At 45.1% G+C, this 24,865-nt stretch overlaps 1 protein-coding gene across 1 annotated transcript in view; it reads left to right on the top strand.

Annotated features, from left to right (window-relative positions):
- LOC134910127 (all-trans-retinol dehydrogenase [NAD(+)] ADH4-like) overlaps window positions 1–23,614 on the top strand; it is a 62,758-nt gene extending 39,144 nt beyond the window's left edge. The window contains exons 5-9 of the mRNA XM_063917808.1: window positions 10,057–10,288; window positions 12,100–12,360; window positions 16,134–16,269; window positions 16,463–16,601; window positions 23,182–23,614. Coding sequence (XP_063773878.1) covers window positions 10,057–10,288; window positions 12,100–12,360; window positions 16,134–16,269; window positions 16,463–16,601; window positions 23,182–23,206 — 793 coding nt within the window. The 3' untranslated portion in view covers window positions 23,207–23,614. The remainder of the gene's footprint in view (window positions 1–10,056; window positions 10,289–12,099; window positions 12,361–16,133; window positions 16,270–16,462; window positions 16,602–23,181) is intronic.
- The last annotated feature ends 1,251 nt before the right edge of the window (window positions 23,615–24,865 follow it).

Here is a 24,865-nt window from a genome sequence, read left to right as displayed (position 1 = left end):
TACCCACAGCGGCAAGGGTGAGATTGTGTTTCCTTCGGAACTCCCATTTTAATTGCAAAATGTCATCCATCTTTTTGTCTATGACCTCGACCGGGTCCTCGGTGCTGTTTGTAATATATGTGCAGCACTTTATTCCATACTGAGTCGCTAGGGTAACACAATACCCGCCCGTCACAGCTGTGAGATAATTGAGAATCATCCTATGCTGAACCAGTTCTGTTTTATAAGCTTGGAGCTCCCTTCCGGTATACCTGAATGTGTCATCATACATTTCAGTGATATTGTCTAATAAATTTGCAAGCGCAGATATGTATTTATAATTTATCACTCCTCTGGCGGTACGAGTGATATCTAACGCGATTAGGAATTGAATCCCGGTGGATTCATTGATCAGGTCAGAGGCCGGATGCTCTGTTCTTTCTATTAGTTGCCGTTTAACGATGTGTTCGTAATGAGTGTGAGTATAAGGAGCTTGGACACTGCTGTGAATATCCTTCATTTTAGTGTGGGATACGGTCATTACCTCAGGCAGTACTTTTCCAATATAACATAATCCTTCTGAATTTGGGGCAAGCCACTTATAGGAGGAAATGGAGAAGAATGAGAAGGGGGAAAGAAACAATTGAGGGAGATGGGATGGGAAGTGGAGAAAAACAATAAAAGGGAACAGGGAATCGACAACTGCCAATGATCTTATTATTCTCAATGCTCAGGTGCCGTCTCAGTCCTCCTGAAACAGACACTCCAGTGATACAACTTCCTCTACCGTCTGTTCCTTATCACGGGACCTCTCTGGATCAGCAACCTTCTTACAATGGGACGAATGAACCCAAGTCTCTCTCTCGGCAACCTTCAATGCTGTCGTGCTAATCAATAAGACTTGGTATGCTCCTTCCCATCTGTCAATAAGGCAACCTGAGCGTAGAAAATTCCGTATCATTACATAATCCCCAGGTTCAATGTCATGACAATTACTATCTGGCAGATCAGGAATCACTAACTTCAAATTATCATTCTGATTCCTTAGCTGTTTACTCATCTTAACCAAATACTTTACAGTCACTTCATTGTTACACTTCAAATCATCCTGAGGGTTAATCATGACATGCGGTTGTCGAACAAACAGAATTTCAAAAGGGGACAGATTAAGAGGGGACCTGGGAGTGGTTCTGATGCTGTATAATACAAGGGGCAAAGCTTCTGGCCATGTCAATCCTGTTTCCGCCATAACTTTGCTCAATTTATTTTTAATAGTGCTGTTCACTCTTTCCACCTTCGCACTCGCCTGGGGGCGGTACGGAGTGTGCAGCTTACTATCAATTCCCATCAACTTACACATTCCTTGAAAGACATCACCTGTAAAATGGGTACCCCTATCACTTTCAATTATTCTAGGGATACCGTATCTACACACAAATTCCTGTACAATTTTCTTAGCAGTAAACATTGCGGTATTTGTGGCCGCAGGAAATGCTTCGACCCAATTTGAAAACACATCTATACAAACTAGTACATACTTCAAATTTCGACAAGGGGGTAATTGTATGAAATCAATCTGTATTACCTGAAAAGGGCCGCCTGTAGGTGGGATATGAGATGGTTCTGTTGGTATTGCCTTTCCGATATTCTTCCTCAAGCAGGTGAGGCATGACATTGCTCTCTTTCCCGCATGGGAAGAAAATCCTGGGGCGCACCAATATGCTCTTACCAACTTGCACATCCCTTCCTTGCCTAGATGAGTCAGCCCATGTGGTGCTTCAGCCAAACTTGGAAGGTATGCTCTGGGTGCCACTGGTTTACCCTGTCCATCTGTCCAGAGTCCTGAGGACTCCTGGCCATATCCCTTTGCCCTCCAAACTGCCTTTTCCTGTGTGGAACACAAATTTTGCATTTCACACAATTTCTGTGTGTTGACGGTATTAAATACCATCAGTTGTGTGGTGTCTGTCTGTCTGGGGGTACCTGCTGCTAATTTAGCAGCTTCGTCTGCTCGGCTGTTACCAAGTGATACTGGGTCTTGACTATATGTATGTGCTTTACACTTGATAACAGCCACTCTGTCGGGTTCCTGTATCGCTGTTAGAAGCCTTTTGATGTGAGCTGCATGCGCTACCGGTGTACCAGCTGCCGTCATGAAATTTCTGAGGTGCCATAGGGCTCCGAAATCATGGACTACCCCGAAGGCGTATCTAGAGTCGGTATAGATATTGGCTGTTTTGCCCTTAGCCAATTCACATGCTCTGGTCAGGGCAACCAGTTCAGCAACCTGGGCTGAGTGAGGTGGGCCTAGCGGTTCTGCTTCTATGGTGCCTTGGTCATCTACGACTGCGTATCCAGTACACAAGTCTCCCGAGTCCGTCTGTCTGTGACAACTACCATCAGTGTAGAAAGTAAGATCTACATCTTCCAGTGGGTTGTCACTGATGTCAGGCCTTGCCGTGAAATTTTGGGTCAAATACTCCATACAATCATGCATGTCATCTCCTGTATTAAATCCTCCTTCCCCATCACTCTCATCCTCCACCCTTTGTGCCTGTGCAGGCACACCTGGGAGATACGTTGCAGGATTTAATGCACTGCATCTCTTTATGGTGATGTTTACGGGGGCCATTAATGCCAATTCCCATCTTGTAAACCGTGCTGATGAGACGTGCCTGGTTTGGGCAGAATTCAGCAAGGCTGACACTGCATGCGGTGTATGGATTGTGAGGTTGTGTCCTAGCACTACATCTTCGCTTTTTGTAACTAGCAATGCTATCGCTGCAACACTTCGCAAGCATGTGGGGAGGGATCGCGCTACCGTATCTAGCTGAGCGCTGTAGTATGCTACCGGCTTGCTGCGCAACCAGCACTTTCTGTTCCGTACAGCTCAAAGGGTTTCCCATAGTCTGGCATACCTAATGCTGGTGCCTGCGTTAGGCACTGTTTAAGTCTCTCAAATGCCATCTCGGATTCATCTGTATGCGAAATCCGATCAGGTTTGTTTGATGAGACCATCTCCTGCAAAGGTAGTGCTACAATGGAAAAACCTGGGATCCAGTTACGGCAATACCCACACATTCCTAGAAACGTTCTGATCTGTTGCTGGGTTTGTGGCAGAGTCATGTCTCGAATTGCTTGAATTCTATCAGCGGTCAGGTGTCTCAGTCCTTGTGTCAGACAGTGTCCCAGATATTTTACTTTAGTCTGGCATAATTGCAACTTGTCTTTGGAAACCTTGTGTCCTGTGTCTGAAAGATGAAACAGGAGCTGTTTCGTATCTTTCAGGGACGCTTCCAGTGAATCTGAACATAGTAGTAAATCATCCACATATTGGATCAATACTGATCCACTCTCTGGTTGGAAAGACTGTAAACAATCATGCAAAGCCTGTGAAAATATACTTGGGCTGTCTATGAAACCTTGTGGTAATCGAGTCCATGTGTATTGGACTCCTCTGTATGTGAATGCAAACAAATATTGGCTGTCAGGGTGCAGAGGTACCGAGAAGAAGGCGGAGCAAAGGTCAATAACAGTGAAAAATTTCGCAGTGGGAGGGATTTGCATAAGGATGACAGCTGGATTTGGCACTACGGGGAACTGACTCTCAACTATTTTGTTAATCCCCCTTAGATCCTGCACTAGCCTGTAACCCCTCCCCCCACTCTTTTTCACAGGGAAGATGGGACTATTGGCAGTGCTGGATGTTCTTACCAGAATGCCCTGTTGTAGCAAGCGCTCTATTACGGGGTATACTCCTAACTCCACCTCTGGCTTCAGAGGGTATTGTGGGATTTTTGGAGCTATCCTACCATCTTTTACTTGCACAACGACTGGAGCTACGTTTGCCATTAATCCAGTGTCTTGTCCATCTTTAGTCCAAAGTGACTCTGGTATTTGGGATGTCATTTCTTCTACCTGGGATGAACTCCTATTTATCATAACGGTCTGTGACATTAATTTTGATGGGGAGTCTAGCATGCCTCGTACTTCCTGAGCGTGATTCTCAGGTAAGAATACACCTTCAGGAGTACAATAAATGACGCACCCCATTTTACACAATAAATCTCTTCCCAGGAGATTAGTCGGTGCTGATGCAGCCAGCAAAAAGGAATGCTTGGTATGCAAGGGCCCTATTGTAATCTCTGCTGGTTTGCTAACAGGGTAGTGCTGTACTACTCCCGTTACTCCCATGGCTGGAATTGTTTTACCAGTGGTTCTCATGCCCACTGTCGAATTTATCACTGATTTGGCCGCCCCCGTATCTACAAGGAAATTTAATGATTTACCAGCTACATCAATTGTGATCTCGGGTTCACTTCCAAGACTTGCAATCAATTTCACTGGCTGCAGATTACAGGTGTGGCCACACCCCTATTGGGTATGGTGACCTCCCTGAATCGCGCTGGCAGCAATTACTTGTGGTGGGGGTAGATGGGAACTATCAGAGATTTGCCAGTCTCTTCTTGGGGGATACCTTTTTGTTTCCCCTGCATGTGGCTCATAGCTCCGCCCTTTCGGTCCTTGATCCCAATGTCTCGTATCAGGTCGTTGTCTATAGGGTTGATATGAATTTTGTATTGGTCTTGTTTTACAATCACGTGCTATGTGTCCCTCTCTGTGGCAACAATAACATTTTATACCTGTTGACTTACCCACAGGGGTCACAGTTCTGGGCTGAGGTGGCCGGGTAGTGAGGGCCTGTATGCTCACAGCCATTAACTTATCACTCTGTGACTCCCTGTGTCTGATGATATTCCGATCATGCCCAGCAGCAGCCTCTCCCAATGCATCCACCGACATACCTCTCCAATCAGGCCTAGTGGTTTGTATTCTATTCCTTAAAACCTCTTTTAGACCGTCCATTAATACTGAAACAGCTACTTCCCTGTGGTGTACATTTGTTTTAATGTCATCTATACCAGTGTACCTAGCCATATCCTGCAGAGCCCGGTGAAAATACTCTGATGTGGATTCACCTTCTTTTTGTTTTATTGTAAAGATTTTATTCCACTTTACTACTGCAGGAAAATATACCCCTAACTGTAAGTTGATTCTCTTTACATTATCCTGATTATACTCGTCTGTTAGTGGTACTTCCTCATCTAACTTGCAATCAGCGATAAACTTTAACGGATCAACACTGGGGGGTAAACATGCCCTCAAAACTGTCCTCCAATCTTTGTTATTTGGCTCTGCAGAATTTCCTAGCTCTCTAATATACTTTTGACATGCAGCTAAGTCTTTTCTAGGATCAGGGAATTCAGACATCATTGACCTCAATTCCGTTCGGGAAAAGGGACAGTGCATGGCGATGTTTCTGATAGGGGTTGCCCCTGAAGTATCAGTCTTCCCATTTGGCACTGCTATTACCCTAACGGGATTAAGTCTAATAACATCTGTCTGTGTAGATTCTACAATACTTGGTGAAATGGTTTCAGCGTAGTGCATGGTGCCGTACTTACCAGTCGATACGACCTCACCTGTCCCTCCGCTAGGGGCCTTTGATGCTAATCTTAAGGGTTGAGTCGTGCCTACTGCTGTTTCTGATATGGTGGCTGCTAGGGAGAGTGCTGATATTGTTGTGGGCTCATCCTCTTGGTCACAATCCTGGGGAAAGTTCAAAACAGGGTACAACTTGCACGGATTAGTGTTAGCATTAATTACTTTGGTTACATTATCGTTAACTTCTACACATTTAACATGACCCTGAGTGCCATTCTCTGCAACCAATTTCTCTCCAGGTATGTATGGTGGTGGGGGAGCAGTGGCTATCAGTTTCCTGATAGGGTTAGATCCAGTGGCTTGCGCCAACCCCCTTTGTATTTCACCTTCCTGTTGCCACAATGTTAAATAATCATAATGTCTAATACGCCTTTTTGAAGACTTAATCAGACAAACTCTTCTCCTTAAATTCTGTAACACTTCTGGGTTAAAACTACCTACCCGGGGAAACTTTTCCCCGTCATGCACAGTCATCCTTTCCCATTCATTGCACAACATTTCTGTGTGATGACCATATTTCTCACACATGATATACCTTGCCGACCCGATTGGTCGGTTTACCAAATCAACCTGAACCTGGGTTGATCGCCCCTTACCTGAACAACTGGCCCCCATCTCTGCAGGTGCTGCTTTCACTACCTCTGACTTCAAATCAGGGTCTCCGGCAACCCTTACAAAAACCAAGATGCTCGGGGTAAGGCTGCGGTGGGGGTTTTGCTCCGAAGTCCGCCCACTTAACTCCCGTCCACGCTGGCCAATACGGCGACCAAAGTTCCCAGAGGTTCCGTACCCAGCCTAGGGCACCTAAGTATGTCTACTTGCTCGGGCGTGTGGGAGTGTCTTACCCTCCCCAGCAAGTATCAGTCGCTGGAATGTCCCTGAGTGATCAGGCTACTTCCCTTAAAATAAAAAAAATTACACAAATCACGTTAACAATGTGCAAGTAGCGTTCTTTTGAATTCAAGACACGCTAATGCACACAATCACATGCGGTACAATCGTATCTGCACACAAGCAACTAATCTTATGTGCGGAACGATCAGTGGAATCGAAAATTTCTGCTGCGAATTCCTTCAGCCTTGAGCTTCTTTGGCCTATATGGGTCTCGCACCAACCCTCTTCGGTTGTGCTTCTCTACTTCTAGTCTGCTGTACCTGAACCTCTTGTTCTGTGACCTCCTGGTCCGTGACCTCCTGGTCTTTTATGTACAGCAGACTCTACTGCTCATTAATGTGTCGAGTCTAACAAGGGACGCCTCCCAAGCCACCCCACGATATCACTCTCGCTGGTGTATCTCTTTCTACTGGCCTATGGTTCCCACTTCCGTAATAAAAGAGAAATCTTATATATACACACACTCTTACCACATGTACACTTTAATTTTTATTTCTGCGCAGAAATCCTTTCATTCGGTATTAGCTTAACCCAGAAGAATTGCAACAGAGAAAGTCTTTTCCTTTTAACTTTTAAACTTTTGGATTTGAGATAGATTTGTGTTATTTTCGCATTACTTTCCTTATCGCTTACTAAACAATACTATCGTGCGGTTTGTATCATGTGGGCGTATCCGTACGCTCCGTTGCGTAATACACGCTCCGTGCGTCGACCCTTGCTGCGTACGCCCTGCCCTGGTAAGGACACGTGTACACAGACCAAGTACGTCCACAGTTACACACTACACGTTTATCAATGTGAATGATCTTTAACAGTAATCTTTCACTGACCACCACTCAAATCTCCCTTGTATTCTAGGCGAGATTGTGTGTGTGCCTTTTACAATTATTCCCTTAAATATTACTTTTAACTATTAATAACAACAAATGTCTCAACACGTTTATCACTAGTATGTGGCAATCAGGAGAGTGAGGCACGAAAATAATACTAAACAAGAAATACAGATGTGTATGCTTATTGCTTATGCGTTCGCAAAACAGAAACTAAACAGGTTTTAAAAGACAATAACGTACTGTTCCTACCTTCCGTTTCTGGATTCCTTCAGCACCCCTTACTAAGCGAAGCAGACGCTTATCTGGTCAGCACTACGAGGAATATTACCTCCCGCCTTTTGCTGACCGATAATGTCTGCTGAAATTACCTAGTGCAGATATGTGAAGACCGGAGGAGCCCTCAATTGATAATGCCTATTCTATACCTTGTATAAAACACGCTAAAAGGTAAAAGAACACAGTACGCAATTGGCGTATGGAATACCGTAAGAGTACGCACGTAGCGTAACGAACGCTTAGCCGTGGACGAGACGCACGAGCGGCACGTTCGCTCGCGGCTTAGAGCGTAAAGGCAAGCACGCTATAGGCTGCCGACTAACGTAATGATACGCTATCAGCGTAGCGGACGCTCGAGACCACGAGGAGATCACAAGCGGCGCTGACGCTCACAGAGTTAAACCTTTATAACTATACCATAAACAATGTACTTATACTGTAAACCAGGCTTTTTCAACCAGTGTGCCGTGGCACACTAGTGTGCCGCGACCAGTTGCAAGGTGTGCCGCGGAGCCAGAGCAACTTCCTGCACCTTCAGAGTGAACTGTTGGCCCGGGCTCTTCTTAGAGGATCAGTCGTGCTCTGGCCGTGACGTGTGCCTTGAAAACGCGGCGGTGTGATATCATAGGTCACGCCGCAGCGTCTCACCACCCATCCAGCTCACCAGCCTGCATACACATCTTCCAGTTCCTGCCTGCATACACAGCTTTCCTTGCCCACCCACTTCCACACCTGCCCAACCACCCGCTGCTCAGTATTCGCAGCACTCTACTATAAACAACCCCCAGCCACTGAGAGACAGCTGACCGGTAGGAGCTAATATTTGTTATATTATTTCTCCTGTGGGGAACAATAGGATTCATGTGGGGAGAATAAGGATTTATGGGGGGAACAATGTGAATAATTCATTTGGGGAGCAATAGGATTTATGTGGGGAGGAAAGTGATTGTTTTTTCTGTGTAGGCAAATGTATGTATGGATTTTTTTTTACTATAAGGGCCAATGTGTGTTTTTTTGGTTTTTTTTCTGTGGGGAACTGATGGTGTGCCTTGGCAATTTTAAAATATTGTTCGGTGTGCCGCGAGTTAAAAAAGGTTGAAAATCACTGCTGTAAACCCTTGTGCAGTGATAAGGTGTAAATGCAACACAGTGTAACCTTGTTAGTTTAAAAGCTGTATGAGCGTATGTGACGCTCAGAGAACCCCTTAGCAATATAATAAACGCTCAAATACCGGTCTAAGGGTCTAACGCCTTTTAAGGAAATGAATGAACGTTCAATTGCAAAAGAATAATACAATACAAGTTATACACTACCAAGATAACATAAAATACCTAACCGAATCACTACACATAAAATACAATAAAGATACAATTACATTTAAAGGGGAAGGAGAGAGAGAGAATGGCTTATAACATTAAATAAGAGACAATATGGTTGCAGAGAACTTACGCACAAGGGGAACAATCGCAAGCGCCTTTTCTGGATATCCAGCTCCCGATTATCAGCAATGAGAACCGTTGAAGAGAGTAGAGAGCTGGCCCAGATCGGCTTGTCCTTTTATACACTACACACAATACAGTACAATGGTCCCTACATTCTTATTGTTCATTGGACACAGGAATTCGTCTTCGCATTATAACAAAAGGTCATAGGTTGGTTCATACAGGTGGGCTGTGACTATTCCTAACTGCTCAGGTGGGTGGGAAACTGGGTTTCCCGCCGCATGGGTAATAAAGTGCAAATATAGTAAATGTCCATAAACTTCTTATGTCCATAACTATACGCACGAGCGATTAATCCGCTTCAAACCAACACCGGAATATTGCTAATTATATTCTCTTCCGATGGATACTAAACACCACTGTGTAACCCCTGTCTGACCCTTCGTATCAAACAAAGAGGGATCTCTTTGTCCCCGAACATACTACGTTAACTAAACTTTCAGATTCTATCAAAGGGACCATAATCTACAAAATACATTATATGACTAAAATATGTTACGATTGAGTCGCCCGCTAGACGAACATAAACTCTACCGTAAATGCGCATACCGCGCGCCTGCGGGTGCACGCAACTGAGAGTATGCGCACGCACGGGAGGGCTCATGCACACGCAGCAGGCACTCGCATGAGGTGCATATATGGCAGTGTGTAGCGTGTTATTTTTCTGACTTTGACAAGTAGCACTATGTTCCAAAATCTTAAAGTAAATGTGCAGATACAGTAATACATTTTGTACATCTCATTTACGTGTTTGCTTTTAAAAACTGTGTAATTTAAACTGAAGTTCACATTTTGAACTTCAGATGCTGAGGGACTGATGCACGCATTTCTTCCTTGGAAATAAATGCCTGAATTCAGGTGGATCTCTGCATACATGTTCTCAGAGCTTAGCCTTTATACAAACACCCAGTGTACAACTCTGAGTATGACATAGGTACTCCAAATTGTGTATGCTTGGCTCTGATACAAGGTCTATTTGTAAAATGGGCTTGTGTGCAACTCTGAGTGCACTTTATGAAATAAATGTAAACTACAGCTGTGATTTTGTGTTTTCCCTTTTCTTCAGTAAAATTAAAACTGCTATTTCCGATCAAGACCTGATGGCAGATAACACAAGCCGGTTCAGCAGCAAAGGGAAACAGCTGTATCACTTCATGGGCACCAGCACCTTTTCTGAATACACAGTTTGTGCTGAAACATCAGTTGCTAAGATTGACGATGCTGCTCCCCTGGATAAAGTTTGCCTGATTGGCTGTGGGTTCTCAACCGGGTATGGTGCTGCTATCAACACGGCTAAGGTAACATAATAGCATCTAACCAATTTATAGTACATTTACAGTATGATGGACATTTGTCAAGCACAAGTACATACAGGTGAAACTCAGAAAATGTGAAAATCGTGCAAAAATCCATTTACAGTATTTCAGTAATTCAACTTAAAAGTCATCCATCTAAGAAAGTATAATCATGCATATGTACTCAGTACTTAGTTTGGGCCCCTTTTGTATGAATTGCTGCCTCAATGCGGTGTGGCATGGATTCTATCAGCCTGTGGCACTGCTAAGGTGTTATAGAAGAACAGAATGCTTCAATAGTGGCCTTCAGCTCTTCTGCATTGTTCGGTCTCATGTCTCTCATCTTTCTCTTGGCAATGCCCCAGAGATTCTCTATGGGGTTCAGGTGGTAATGCTGCTATTGTGTAGCGGAGAAGGGCCGTAATTTAGTTTCCATGCCCCTGGACCACTCCCCTTCCCTGAGGAACGCCCCCTGTTGAGCCGACCTGGCTGCTCCCTCTCAGAGGGAGCATCCAGAAAGTCGGCATGTGACTGCTCCCATCCATCTTATCACCATTCAGTGACTCCCTCTCTATTACAATATCTATTTTAGCTATGTTTTTTTTTTCCTTCTTCTTTTTCCTTCTTTTTTCTCTTTGCCAGTCTTCACAATAGCTGCAGTGCTCTGTCACTCGGTTTCTCTCTCCCACCTACAGTGTCAATAACATGCAGAAAGATAGGCACTACCAAGTGTCACTGTGAGGAAACAGCTTCAGATTCACGTGGGACCGAGTTACCACAAGATATCACAAAGAGACATAGGCACGGAAACTTGACGCTAGGTGCTACCAGGAGCCACTGGAGCAGAATTTATATATAATATTAGCTTGCAACAGCAAATTAGGATACTACCCTGTTTCCTGGTGAAGGGGAACCCTAGGCTGCAATCTAATCAGCCTACCCCTAAATCTGGCCCTAATGTCTGCACCAACATTTACAAAAGTGCAACGTATGATTGTTTTCATGACAGAAAATTCCTAGTAGTGAGGGATGGAAGCAGAGTACTCAACTTTTTTGGCACCATAATATTAAACAAAATAATTCTAATTACACCTGCTTTTAATAAAGTAGAGCCTCATTTACTTTTAGGAGCAAATCCAGCTAAAGGCTGCACATTTGAGTAAATCATCTTGTGATACAAGGGTGCAAATGCAATTTGAGTTACCTGAGAAAATATACTGCCTGCTTTTACATACTGTACAATTACAGTTGAGCTACTTGTGTATTATGTATAAAACAAAGGGGGTTGTATTTGGCTGTAGTGAGTCGTGATGTGGTTGGCGCTCCTTTCAAACAGATGTGAGAACATTTTATTCTCTATCGACTTACATAGGAAACAAACGGCCTTATTTAGAGGTAGACGTTATTGCAGCCATGACTGCATCTTTTTGCATAGCATCACTGTGTCTATATGCTAATGTCACTGTCGATGGACTTCCAACTGAGGTGCCCATCAGCTATAGCGCTAATCCGCCGCTCTGTGTACAAAGATTCACCATCAGTCGCAACATCAGACACTGCACCAGCATTATGGAGGTATACAGTGTCATCACTAGTCTGAACATGCCACTGGTGACAGAGTAACCGATGCCACAACAGTATCCACCTACTGAATGAATATTTTTCACATATAAGGACATTATGGGGGGAATTCAAATGTTTGAAAAGTCAGTTGGGTGTATCTATTAGAATCTACATTAAATCAAATGTGATATGTTGTGCCATATGTGTTAGTGTAATTTTTTGTGTCATAATCCTAGACTTTTGTACTGTAGGTTGAAGCTGGATCCACATGTGCTGTCTTTGGCTTGGGAGGAGTTGGGCTCTCAGCTGTCATGGGATGTAAAGCAGCTGGTGCAACTCGAATCATTGGTATTGACATCAACAAAGACAAATTTCCCAAAGCTCTGGAGTTGGGAGCCACCGAATGCATAAATCCAAAGGATTATGATAAACCCATTCAGAAGGTCATAGCTGAAAAGACCAATGGTGGCGTAGACTTCTCCATTGAGTGCATCGGAATTCTTGAGGTCATGGTACGTAGTTTTATTGTTATACAATCAACTCATAGTAAAAGCATTCACAATAGAAAACATAACTTTATATACTAATTACTGTTGAAATATTTGTAAGTATATATAGCAAAACAAATATTTTTATCTATCTAAACATTTATTTCTTTATCACTCTCAATACACAAAAAATAAACATTGTTGATAAATGTCCCTCTCTAATAACAATTAAAATACAGAGAATCACTGCGCACTCCAGGAGCCGTACTATACTTAGACCAAAAATGTGTCACCTGACACATCAAAATACAAGATACAATAATACAAGATCAATGCTTATTTTACCCGCTGTATATCTGCCTTTCCTTTAAAGCTTCACTAGGCTTCAGCATGCGTACGCTGCCGCTGCAGCAATCAGGTCTGAATTAGGCTTTGAGATCTGTGCATGTTTCTGTATGGAAAAGTAATGAAAGTGTTTAAAATGAAAAAAAAAAATGTGCAGGTACCCTCCCAAAAGCATAACCTTTGAGCTGGTCCTGGTTGCTGAAATACGGGGACAAAAATGTGTAGGGGTTCCCAGTATTTCAACAACAAGCACCGGGCTCTTGGACCAGTCCTGGTTCCAAAAATACAGGGGAAAAAAGAACTAGGGGTCCCCCCTATTTTTGGAATCAGCACCGGGTTCCACTAGCCAGGGAGGTAATGCCGCAGCAGGGGGACACTTTAATACAAGGCCTTGCAGCCGCCGCCTAACCCGCACCCCCCCCCCCCACCCCACCCCAACTAGTGACCCCTGGCCGGAGGTTCCCAGGGGGAGTGCGGACACCTATAATAAAGGGGGCTCCCTCCAGGCACCCAAGGGCCAGGGATGAAGCCCAAGGCTGTCCCTGGCACTCGTGGGCGGTGAGTGCCAGGTTGATATCCATAAAATGGGTAAAATAAATAAATATTGTCTTTTGCTGTGAAACTACAGGTCCCAGAAAGCCTCCTCTGCATGCTGGGACTTGGAGAACCATGAGTACCAGCATGCGGGGCAGTACAGGGCCCACCGGTACCTGTAGTTCCACACCTAAAAAAATATTCAAATAAACACACACTCTGTGACAGTAACATTTTATTAACACACACTTACACGCTTATACACACTTACACATACTTACCTATAGCCGACACCGCCATTCACGTCCCCTTCTCCAGTAGAATCCATTAGGGTACCTGTAAAAAAAAATTAATAAAGTTATACCTAACATCCAGTGTATATCAGTCCTCTTCATTCCATGTAGGCATCCAGGGGTTAAAATAAGCAAACGGGAAAAAACCCAAACCACGCAACGGAAGGGGATCCATGTTTACACATGAACTCCCTTTCCACGAATGCTGTGACCCCTCGTGACTCCTGTCACTAGGGGACCTGCCAGCCAATCAGAGAGCGTCATGTCATCGTGCTCTCCTGATTGGTTATGCTCTCCCAGCCTGTCAATCAGGCAGAGCGCATAGGCTATAATGGAGGATCACAATCCCCAGTATAGTCTGTGGAGGGAACTCTGGGGTCTGCGGTAGACTGCAGAGTTAATTGAGGTCACCCACAAAAGTACTAGTGAACTGGTCAGGATGCTCATTTAGGACACTTGAAACGTACTTCTGGTGGTAGACTTTCCATATAGATATACATAGGACAGAAAGGACGGATTACTAGGGTAGTTCCAGTGAACAGCAACAGTACAACTAGCTGTGTATGTTTGTCTACAGTAACTATTTTACTAGTGTAAAATACTTTTGCCCAATACCTCAAATAAAACACATATTACATCTTACAGTAGCACTTGGTGTACAGTAGAGAAGTTAATTTGTAGGTACACTGGGTTCAATGCAGAGGCATATCTATAATGGGCGCAAGGTGCACCCATTCTTAAATGATTAACCCTTCAGAGTCCAGCATTGGAGGCAGCAGTGCTGCTTAAATCATTAGGAAAATGGCACAGTGGCCATTTTCCCTACATTTTGCAGATGGGCAGTAGGAAAATCACTGTGAAAATGGCCACCGCGCCATTTCTACAGAAATCTGCACATGTCCACTGGACTCTGGTAGAGCGCTGGGGTCTCCTAGTGACCCTAGTGCCCAGAGTCTACTGAGCTGCCGGCTAGAGAGGAGGGGACCCAGACAGAAACTGCACACAGGCCACTTCCTCTCTTAATACGCCCCTGGTCCAATGTCAACAAAAAGCTTAAACACATAAAATGCCACACAAAAAATGTCATATGCCAATCTTACTTAAGATATTAATGACAATGAACTGTCTTTCATTAATGGAAGAGGTTGCAAGACTACTGGTTAGACATTAATGTGACATTAAGGGGTATATTTACTAAAAGTTGAACACATTTACTTATAGATGATTCTGACATTGTTTAAAAAAACTAGTAAATGTGGAATGTAGACCATGAAAAACAAAATCGACCAAACATCAACCAAAAATCGACCCAGATAGATTTTTAGTAAATATACCCCTAAATACCACATTTACTAACATATGGTTTTTGACATTTTTTTTAAAAGTAATTCAAATATCATCTTTGTAAATGTATGATTTAGACCCTAAAACACAAAATCGATCAAAAAATTACCCAACATAGGGCCTAATTCAGAGTTGATCGCAGCAGTACATTTGTTAGCAATTGGAGAAAACAATGGCCCTCATTCCGAGTTGTTCGCTTGCTAGCTGCGTTTAGCAGTATTGCACACGCTAGGCCGCCACCCTCTGGGAGTGTATCTTCGCTTAGCAGAATTGCGAACAAAAGAGTAGCAGAATTGCAAATAAATAATTCTTAGCAGTTTCTGAGTAGCTCGAGACTTACTCCTACACTGCGATAAGCTCAGCCCGTTTCGTTCCTGGTTTGACGGGACAAACACGCCCTGCGTTCGGCCAGCCACTCCCCCGTTTCTCCAGACACTCCTGCGTTTTATCCTGGCACGCCTGCGTTTTTCTGCACACTCCCAGAAAACGGTCAGTTTCTGCCCACAAACACCCACTTCCTGTCAATCACACGCCGATCACTTCAACGATGAAAATTCTTCGTTCGGACGTGAGTAAATCTACTAAGTTTTGTGCTAAAATACTTAGTGCATGCGCACTGCATACCATGCGCATGCGCATTTTTGCCTTAATCGCTCCGTTGCGAAAATCGGCAACGAGCGAACAACTCGGAATGACCCCCCCATGTGCACTGCAGGGGGGGGGCAGATATAACATGTGCAGAGAGAGTTAGATTTGGGTGGGGTGTGTTCAAACTGAAATCTAAATTGCAGTGTAAAAATAAAGCAGCCAGTATTTACCCTGCACAGAAACAAAATAACCCACCCAAATCTAACTCTCTCTGCAAATGTTATATCTGCCCCCCCCCCCTGCAGTGTACATGGTTTTGCTCAACTGCTAACAAATTTGCTGCTGCGATCAATTCTGAATTACCCCCATAGAAAAAAGAAATTTGATCAACATCAAACCAAATCGACTTATAGTAAATATACACCAAAGTGTTTACCAACTGCATTTCTGGAGATGTTTCCACCTTTTCCCATGCACATTTCTACATTATATAGATGTTTCTCAAGAGTAAGAGGTAGGTGTGCATCTTGATGTGTGCTGGGTTGACCATCCTGACACCAATGCAAATGCAAGGTGTTTTGCAGAACAAAATGTTTGTGCTTTGTAAAATGACCTCTGCTGCAATAATAAAATGTCTTACCATGCTGAGAAAGCTAGGGATACAATATAATAAAACCTGTGTTCATTTCCTAGAAAGCTGCTCTGGAATGCACCACTGTGGGCTGGGGAAGATGTGCAATTGTTGGAGTCTCACTGGCAGAAGAGGGGTTGCCAGTTGATCCATTTCAGCTGCTAATGGGACGCACCTTAAATGCCACATTCTTTGGAGGTTAGTTTTCATCTTCACCAGCTGAAAATGAAATAATATAACCAAATGAATATGGAAAAATAGTAGTAGTGGAATATTGTTACATCTGCCTCCTATATAGTTCTTTATCTGCTCCCCATAGTTATTAAATTAGATTTTATCTGTGAATTGGCACAAAATGATAAATGACATATAAACCTAATGTCTCCATCAGGCTGGAAGAGTGTGGACAATGTTCCAAAGCTAGTGTCTGACTATTTGTCCAAAAAGTTTGACCTGGATGCATTGGTGACTTACACTTTGCCATTTGATGAAATTAACAAGGCTTTTGACCTTATGCGTGAGGGGAAGAGGTGGGTATAGTTTTATTCTTTACTACAATAATTTCAGGCACTCCTAAACCCCTGAATGCTATCCTATCATTTTATGTGCCTCACAATTATTTAAATATGATGTCTCCATAGGCCCATTACATCTTTCTGATACAAAAAAGCATACTGTACTATTTATTTCTGTATTGTATTTATTACTTAATGTTACCTTTTAGGCCTCTTGGCCACTGACATCCATGACATGACACCCAGACAAAACTGTTATGCCAATAGTCCTAGAGAGGAGATAAGACCTCTAGAACTATTTCATGATGTCTTCACCTATATCTGCCTTTCCTTTAAAGCGAAACATGCTTATACAGTATGTCAATGGTACTGTAGGTAGTAAAGGTGTATAAACATAGGGTTTTGTCATTGGATTTTCTTGGACAGTATATTTAAATGCCAAGCAGATGAGACATGCCACAGGGCAATACAGGTGGATTTTAACAGTACAGAAATAAACATCAATAATGAAAACTGCAAATAGCAATGAAAAGACAATGGGCCCGATTCAGGTTGGATCGCTAATCTTACTCCAGCCACAAAAATGTCGATAAGGATATGGGCGCAAGCACAGTGCCTGTCCTGCGCATGGGCCAAATTTTCTGTGAGCACCCGTAGAAAATGCGAACGCCTCTGCCGGCAGGAGGCATCCCTAATTTCTACAATCAAGCAGAAATTGTGGTGCAGTTGTAATTTCTGCTTGATCGAGGGGGGGGGGGGGAGGGGGGAGTGGCAGTCAGTATGCTGGGCGGCCTTGCCCTGCGATGGGTGGCTCTCCCACCATGTGTTCACTAGGATTGCAAATTCTGCTACTTAGCAGAGTTTGCAATCCATACTGAATCGGGCCCGATATACAGTTGTACAAATTTATGTATGGTCATACTTACCGACATTCTGGCTGCTCTCTGCGGGAGAGAGCAGCCAGGTCGGCTCAACAGGCGGGCCGGGAGCACTTTGACGAATGAAGGGGTGGGCCGGAGGCTATACAGGGGCGGAGCAAGGACGGGGCGGAGCAAGGGCGGGACGGGGGCGTGGTTACAGTGATGCCTTCTTTAAGCCACGCCCCCTCTGTGATGCCGCGATCACCGGCATTACAATGCAGGGGGCGTGGCTACGATGACGCGAATCAGCAAGAATCGCGTCATCATCTGCCCGGACCGCCCACTTTACACACAAAGTGGGCGGACGGGCAGGGGGGACACCGTCAAATCGGGAGATTTGCCTGCTCTTCCGGGGGGCCGGGAGGGTCACCCGATTTTCGGGAGCCTCCCGGCCATTCCGGGAGAGTAGGCAAGTATGTGTATGGTAAGTCTTAATGCAGAGGTTATGCCTGGCTGTATACAACCAATAATGGTAATACACTCTGAGATCAGGGCTATCTGCAGACAAACAATATTCTATACTGTATAAACTCTGGGGTCAAAGCTAGCAGCAGACAAACAATATAGATCAGGGATGGTAGCAGATACAAATTGGTTAACAGAAACCTTAGATACACTCTTGGTATAGGAAAAGCATTATCAAAAACAAGACAAAATCAGCTCAGATACATAAACATCTGCAGAGAGGGAGAGCGCATGGGTGGAAAGGTCACAGATGGATTCTCCAAGACAACCAGCGGTAAAGCCCTGCTGAGAGAATAATAAACATCTCATAAGAAACTGAGGATTTTTTTTTCAAGGATAAACCAATCTATGCTCCACTTCCTTTCCAAATAACTCATCAGTATTAACATACTGAGCATGTGCAAAGGATATTAGTTATGTTAGAGAGGGTGGGAATATGTGTCTAATGTGCAGTAGTAGAAGAGCTGTGACCAGTAGTGTGTTAATTTGTGGTGAAATGGGGGGTCATTCTGACCTGATCGCACGCTAGGTTTTTTCGCTGCGCTGCGATCAGGTCAGAACTGCGCTTGCGTATGCACCGCAATGCGCAGGCGCATCGTACAGGTACAAAATGGATCGTTGCCCAGGGATGGATTGTACGAAGAATCCATTCGCACAGCCGATCACAAGGAGATTGACAGGAAGAGGGCGTTTGTGGGTGTCAACTGACCGTTTTCTGGGAGTGTTTGGAAAAACGCTGGTGTGTCCAAACGTTTGCAGGGCGGGTGTCTCACGTCAATTCTAGCCTCGAACAGACTGAAGTGATCGCAGCGGCTGAGTAAGTTATGGGCTACTCATAAACTGCACAAAACTTTTTTGTACCGCCTGGCTGCACATACGTTCGCACACTTGCAAAGCGAAAAGGCGACTATCTGATTGCAGCGCTGCAAAAAAAGCTAGCATGCGATCAGGTCTGAATGACCCCATGGACCGCAATGACTATCTGTCCCTGGGTCCAACGGGCACCCTGAGAGTGCCCCACCTTAATATGGCTATGGTCCAGTGATGACTGGCACAATTCTCAAATATTTAGCAGGGGTGAGCCTCACTCTTGCTACTCCATCAACCCATTTCAACACCCCACCCACTAAGAATAATACACTATTAGGGCCAAACTCAACGAGTGGCAATTTGTGTTAATCAACCTACGGCTATATGTAATAGCCAAAGCCATATTAAGGGAGATGGGAACAAGGGAGTAGTGCCCCTGGGCCTCCCTCGCTCAGAGTGCTCCCCTTCCCCCTCCTCAGCTGGAGCACATTGCAGCTCTGTGCAGTCCTGTAGTGCAAACGGTCTGGATATTGTTATCCCCCCCCCCCCTCCACCACCACCTCCCACCTGGCTGCTCTGCCTTGTGCTGATGTCCAGGGAGAATTCAGCTTGTCTCCAGCCTCCACTAGCAGCCCACCACAACAGGTGCTATGCTGCTGCTGAGAGAGCTGCTGCTAGACAGTAGGCTGGAGACAAGCAGATCTGGCTCCCGCGATGGCCGAGTGGAGGCTTCAGAGTCTGTCCCTGCGGCACCCCAAAGGCTTAATCTGTCATTCACCTCTACCCTACCTTGGGACCTGCTCCATCCCTCCTCTACCTACCTCACCTGATATCCCTCTGTACCACACTTTACTCCCTCCATGCTCAACTGCTGCAGTGTCCCTTCATAGCCCAGGAGCCAGTACCCTCACTACACCCTCTGCATCCCTGTCTTCTAAATCCATCTCACCTCATTGCTACAGCAACCCTGATAATCTCATTCACATCACTCCCTCAGATCTGTCTGTAATAAACTGGTCCCCAACCATGACCTTTTCATCTCAAATTCCTTGCATCACTGAAACTTGGATTACCCCATCTGACACAGTTTCTCCCACTGCTCTCTCTGCCGGGGGTCTCACATTCTCACACACACCCCGACCTGGGGGTCGCCACGATGGTGGTGTTGGGCTCATACTACCCTCTAGCTACTCATACCAACTCATATCACCAGAACCATACCTTACATTCTCTACATTTGAGGTCCATGCCATACACCTCTTCCAACCTGTTCATCTTTGAGTAGCTGTAATTTACTGCCCCCCTGGCATGCCCTCGAAATTCCTTGACAACTTTGCTTCCTGGCTTCCTCACTTCTGACATTCCCTCCATTATCCTAGGTGATTTCAACATCCCTATCGATAACCTCATAAAATCACCTACCTCCAAACTCCTTAACCTCTCTTGGTCTCACTGGATCTGGTCTTCACTCACCGCTGTGATCTGTCTGATTTCTCCAACTACCTGTTCCCCCTCTATGACCATCACCTTCTCACTTTTAACCTATAACTATCTGCTTCTCCATCTTTACCACCTAAGACTACCATCACTAAGCATAACATTGAGGCTACTGACACCACTTCCCTATCTTCCCTGTTTGACTCACTGCTCTCTCCTATTCTCTCTCTTTCCTGCCCTGAACAAGCTACTTCCCTATACAATGCATCCCTTTCCTCTGTTCTTGACTCTGTTGCCCCACCAACCACTATTAACCCTCGCAGATCGACACCTGAACCCTGGCACACCAAATGCACCAGATATCTGCAAAAATGCTCATGTACTGCTGAGCGACAGTGGAGGAAATCACGCTCTAAGGCCAACTTTCTCCACTACAAATTTATGCTCTCATCCTACTTTGCTGCCCTTACCCTCTCTAAACAATCTTACTTCAAGAACCTCATTTCCTCCCAATCCTCAAACCCCCAGCACCTCTTTACCACTGTCAACTCGCTCCTCAATCCCCCTATTCACTTTCTGCTCTTGACTTTGCCACTTACTTCACATCCAAAATTTACTCCATTCGTCAGGACATAACATCCCACCAGAACCTGAGCAACCCCCCTCCTCCATTTCTTGACCCCCCCCCTCCTTCCAACTCTGACATCTTTCTTCCCTATATCTGGAAAGGAAGTCACGGTCCTCACCCCCCTGCACCTCCCCACTTGACCCTATTCCCTTCCAACTTCTCAGCTTTTCCCCCTCCCTACTGCCTGTTCCCATCTTGCCCATCTACTCAATCTCTCACTCTAATCGGTCCCTGTCCCTTCTGCCTTCAAGCATGCACTTATCTTCCCTATTCTTAAAACACCTACCCTTGATCCAACCAATCTCTCCAACTACTGACCCATCTCTCTTCTCCCTTTTGCCTCCAAACTCCTTGAGCGCATTGTCTACAACCTCCTCACTGTCTTTCTTTCTTCCCACTCACTGATTGACCCTTTCCAGTGTGGATTCCATCCTCAGCACTCCACTGAAACTGCCATCACAAAAGTCTGCAATGACCTCCTTGCTGCTAAATCCAGGGGCCACTACTCTCTGCTTATTCTCCTTAACCGCTCTGCTGCTTTTGACACTGCGGACCACCCTCTCCTCCTGCAAATTCTTTACTCCCTTGGTTTGCCTGATACTGCTCTCTCCTGGCTGTCCTCCTACCTTTCTGACTGTTCCTTCTCTGTCTCCTCTCATGACTCCACATCCCCCCCCCCCCCCACTTCGTCTACCAGTAGGTGTCCCCCAAGGTTTTGTTCTTGGGCCTCTCCTTTTCTCTCTCTCTACACATCCTCATTAGGTGAGCTCATTAGCTCTTTTGACTTAAAATATCATCTCTATGCTGACGATACTCAAATCTACCTTTCCTCCCCTGACCTCTCCCCTGCTCTCCGTACTCGTATCTCCAACTGTCTCTCTGCTATCTCCTCCTGGATGTCCCAGTGCTTTCTTTAACTTAACATGTCTAAGACTGAGCTGATCTTCTTCCCTCCCTCCCGCATAACATCACCTCCCACAATTTAATTATCCATTGATGGCACAACTATCTCCTCTAGCCCCCAAGTGCGCTGCCTTGGAGTAATCCTTGAATCCTCCGTCTCCTTCAAACCACACATTCAGTACCTCTCACAAACCTGCCATTTCCATCTCAAAAACATCTTCAGGATCAGACCCTTTCTCACCCAGGAGGCTACTAAGACCCTCATCCACTCACTGGTCATCTCCAGATTGGACTACTGCAATCTCCTCCTATCTGGCCTCCCTCATAAATGCCTCTCTCCACTCCAATCTATCCTCAATGCTGCTGCCCGTTTCATCTTCCTCACCAAACATACTACATCCACATCCCCTCTCTTTCAGGACCTTCACTGGCTACCCTTCCCATTCAGAATCCAATTGAAGCTTCTCACACTCACCTACAAAGCCTTCACCCACTCTTCTCCCTCTTACATCTCTGACCTTATCTCTCTTTACATTCCCACCCGTCCTCTTCGCTCTGCTAATGCACGCCATCTCTCCTGCCAACTGACTACCTCCTCTCACTCCTACCTACAAGATTTTGCACATGCTGCTCCCTATCTCTGGAATTCTCTACTTCTCCCCATCCGACTCTCCACCTCTCTACAAAACTTCAAACAGGCTCTCAAGACCCACTTCTTCACCAAACCCAGCCAACTCTCCTCCTAATCTTCTTGTCTATGCTCACTTTGGGAAGACAATAAAAAGCTATTTTGAGCCTGACTTCAGGTACAGGGAGTCATTCAGATCTGATCGCTGGGCTGCTAATTTTGCTGTCCTGTATTCAGATAGTCGCCACCTCTAGGGGGGTGTATATTCGCCATGCAAGTGTGCAATGCTATGTGTACGCCGAGCTGCTAAAATCCACTGTGTGCAGTCTCTGCACAGCCCAGGACTTACTCCTCCAGTGCGATCACATCAGGCTGATCGGGGCCGGAGCTAACGTCAGAAACCCTCCCTGAAAACACTTGGGCACGCCTGCGTTTTTCAGAACACTCCCAGTAAACGGTCAGTTGCCACCCACAAATGGCCTCTTCCTGTCAATCACCTTGAGATCGCCCGTGTGAATGGAATTTTCGCACCATCCCATCGCTGACCGGCGATGCCCGTTGTTGGTGTCCTACACGCATGCGCATTGCGGTGCATACGCATGCGCAGTTAGTACCTGGTCTTCCACTGTGTGAAAATGCACAGCAGCGATCAGATCTGAATGACCCCCATGGTACATTTACCTACCATAAAAAGTTAGAACATGTTAACACATCGGTTTATTATATTAACGTATAGTAAAAAAATAAATATACTGTTACAAGGCTAAATTACCTTTTGTACTTCTCATTTTGTTTTCTTTGCAGCATCCGAACAGTGCTGGTCTTTTAAATACAAGCATTTTGGGAGTCACTGAGAACCACTGAAAAATCACTTTTACTTGTAAAGCAAGTTCCAACATGCCAAGAGCTTCAACATGTAAATGTATCCTAATAAAACATGTATGCAAAATATATATAGTATGATCACTATAGATGTAGGCTACGGTGACCATATTATCCCTTTTACCTGGGACGCTCATGGAATACACAGGTTCTGTGGCTGGCTGACTACAAGCCTACATTACAGCTGGTTTTAATCAGACACAGAACCTGTGTAATCTATGAGCGTCCCAGGTAAAAGGGATAATATGGTCACCCTACATTAAATCTATGTGCAACAATGCAGATAAGTCAGCTATACCATGACTAAGTTTTCTGTATCATTTTTCATATTATTAAATAAACTATATCAAAATAATGTCACTGTTCTCATCAATGAAATTAACAATTCTCTGAAAAGGAAAATGTATATATTAGGCACAGACAATGCATACCTATAATCTTGGACCATTCTTTATATTGGGGGTCATTCAGACCTGATCGCAGCAGCAAATTTGTTAGCAGTTGGGCAAAACCATGGGGGTCATTCTGACCTGATCGCTAGCTGCAGCCGACGGCTGTCATTGCCTAGTGATTGCCTCTGCCTGATTGACAGGCAGAGGCGGTCGCTGGGTGGGAGGGGGTGGCACGGCGGCGCTTGCCCGCTGTTTTGTGGGCGTGGTCCGGCCAACGGAGGCATGGCCGGATCATGCAGGGGCAGGCCGCATCGGCTGCTTCACATCACACACAGCCGCTGCGAACCAGGCAGTGACGAGTAGCTCCTGGCAAGCACGCAAAAGCTGCGCTGGCCGGGAGCTACTCCTGAAGTGCAAAAGCATCGCCGCTGTGCGATGCTTTTGCACTTCTGTGACGGGGCAGGGACTGACATGCGGGGCGGGCTAGCCCTGTGCTGGGTGTCCCCCCGCATGTCTGTGTTCCTGATCGTAGCACTGCAGGTGTGGCAGATATAACATATGCAGAGAGAGTTAGATTTGGGTGGGCTATTTTGTTTCTGTGCAGAGTAAATACTGGCTGCTTTATTTTTTCACTGCAATTTAGATTTCAGTTTGAACACACCCCACCCAAATCTAATTCTCTCTGCACATGTTATATCTGCCCCACCTACAGTGAACATGGGGGGTAATTCCAATTTGATCGCAGTAGGAATTTAGTTAGCAATTGGGCAAAACCATGTGCACTGCAGGGGAGGCAGATATAACATGTGCAGAGAGAGTTAGATTTGGGTGGGTTATTTTATTTCTGTGCAGGGTAAATACTTGCTGCTTTATTTTTACACTGCAAATTAGATTGCAGACTGAACACACCCCACCCAAATCTAACTCTCTCTGCACATGTTAAATCTGCCTCCCCTGCAGTGCACATGGTTTTGCCCAATTGCTAACTAAATTCCTGCTGCGATCAACTTGGAATTACCCCCATGGTTTTGCCCAACTGCTAACAAATTTGCTGCTACGATCAACTCTGTATTACCCCAATTGTCATTCATTTTCTCTCTTGGGGGGTAATTCCAAGTCGATCGCAGCAGTAATTTTTTTAGCAGTTGGGCAAAACCATGTGCACTGCAGGGGAGGCAGATATAACATGTGCAGAGAGAGTTAGATTTGGGTGT

This window comes from Pseudophryne corroboree, chromosome 1 (assembly GCF_028390025.1).
Source record: "Pseudophryne corroboree isolate aPseCor3 chromosome 1, aPseCor3.hap2, whole genome shotgun sequence".
Classification (NCBI taxonomy): Eukaryota; Metazoa; Chordata; class Amphibia; order Anura; family Myobatrachidae; genus Pseudophryne; species Pseudophryne corroboree.
The sequence above is the reverse complement of the archived record's forward strand: the minus strand, read 5'-3'. Positions and strand labels throughout refer to the sequence as shown.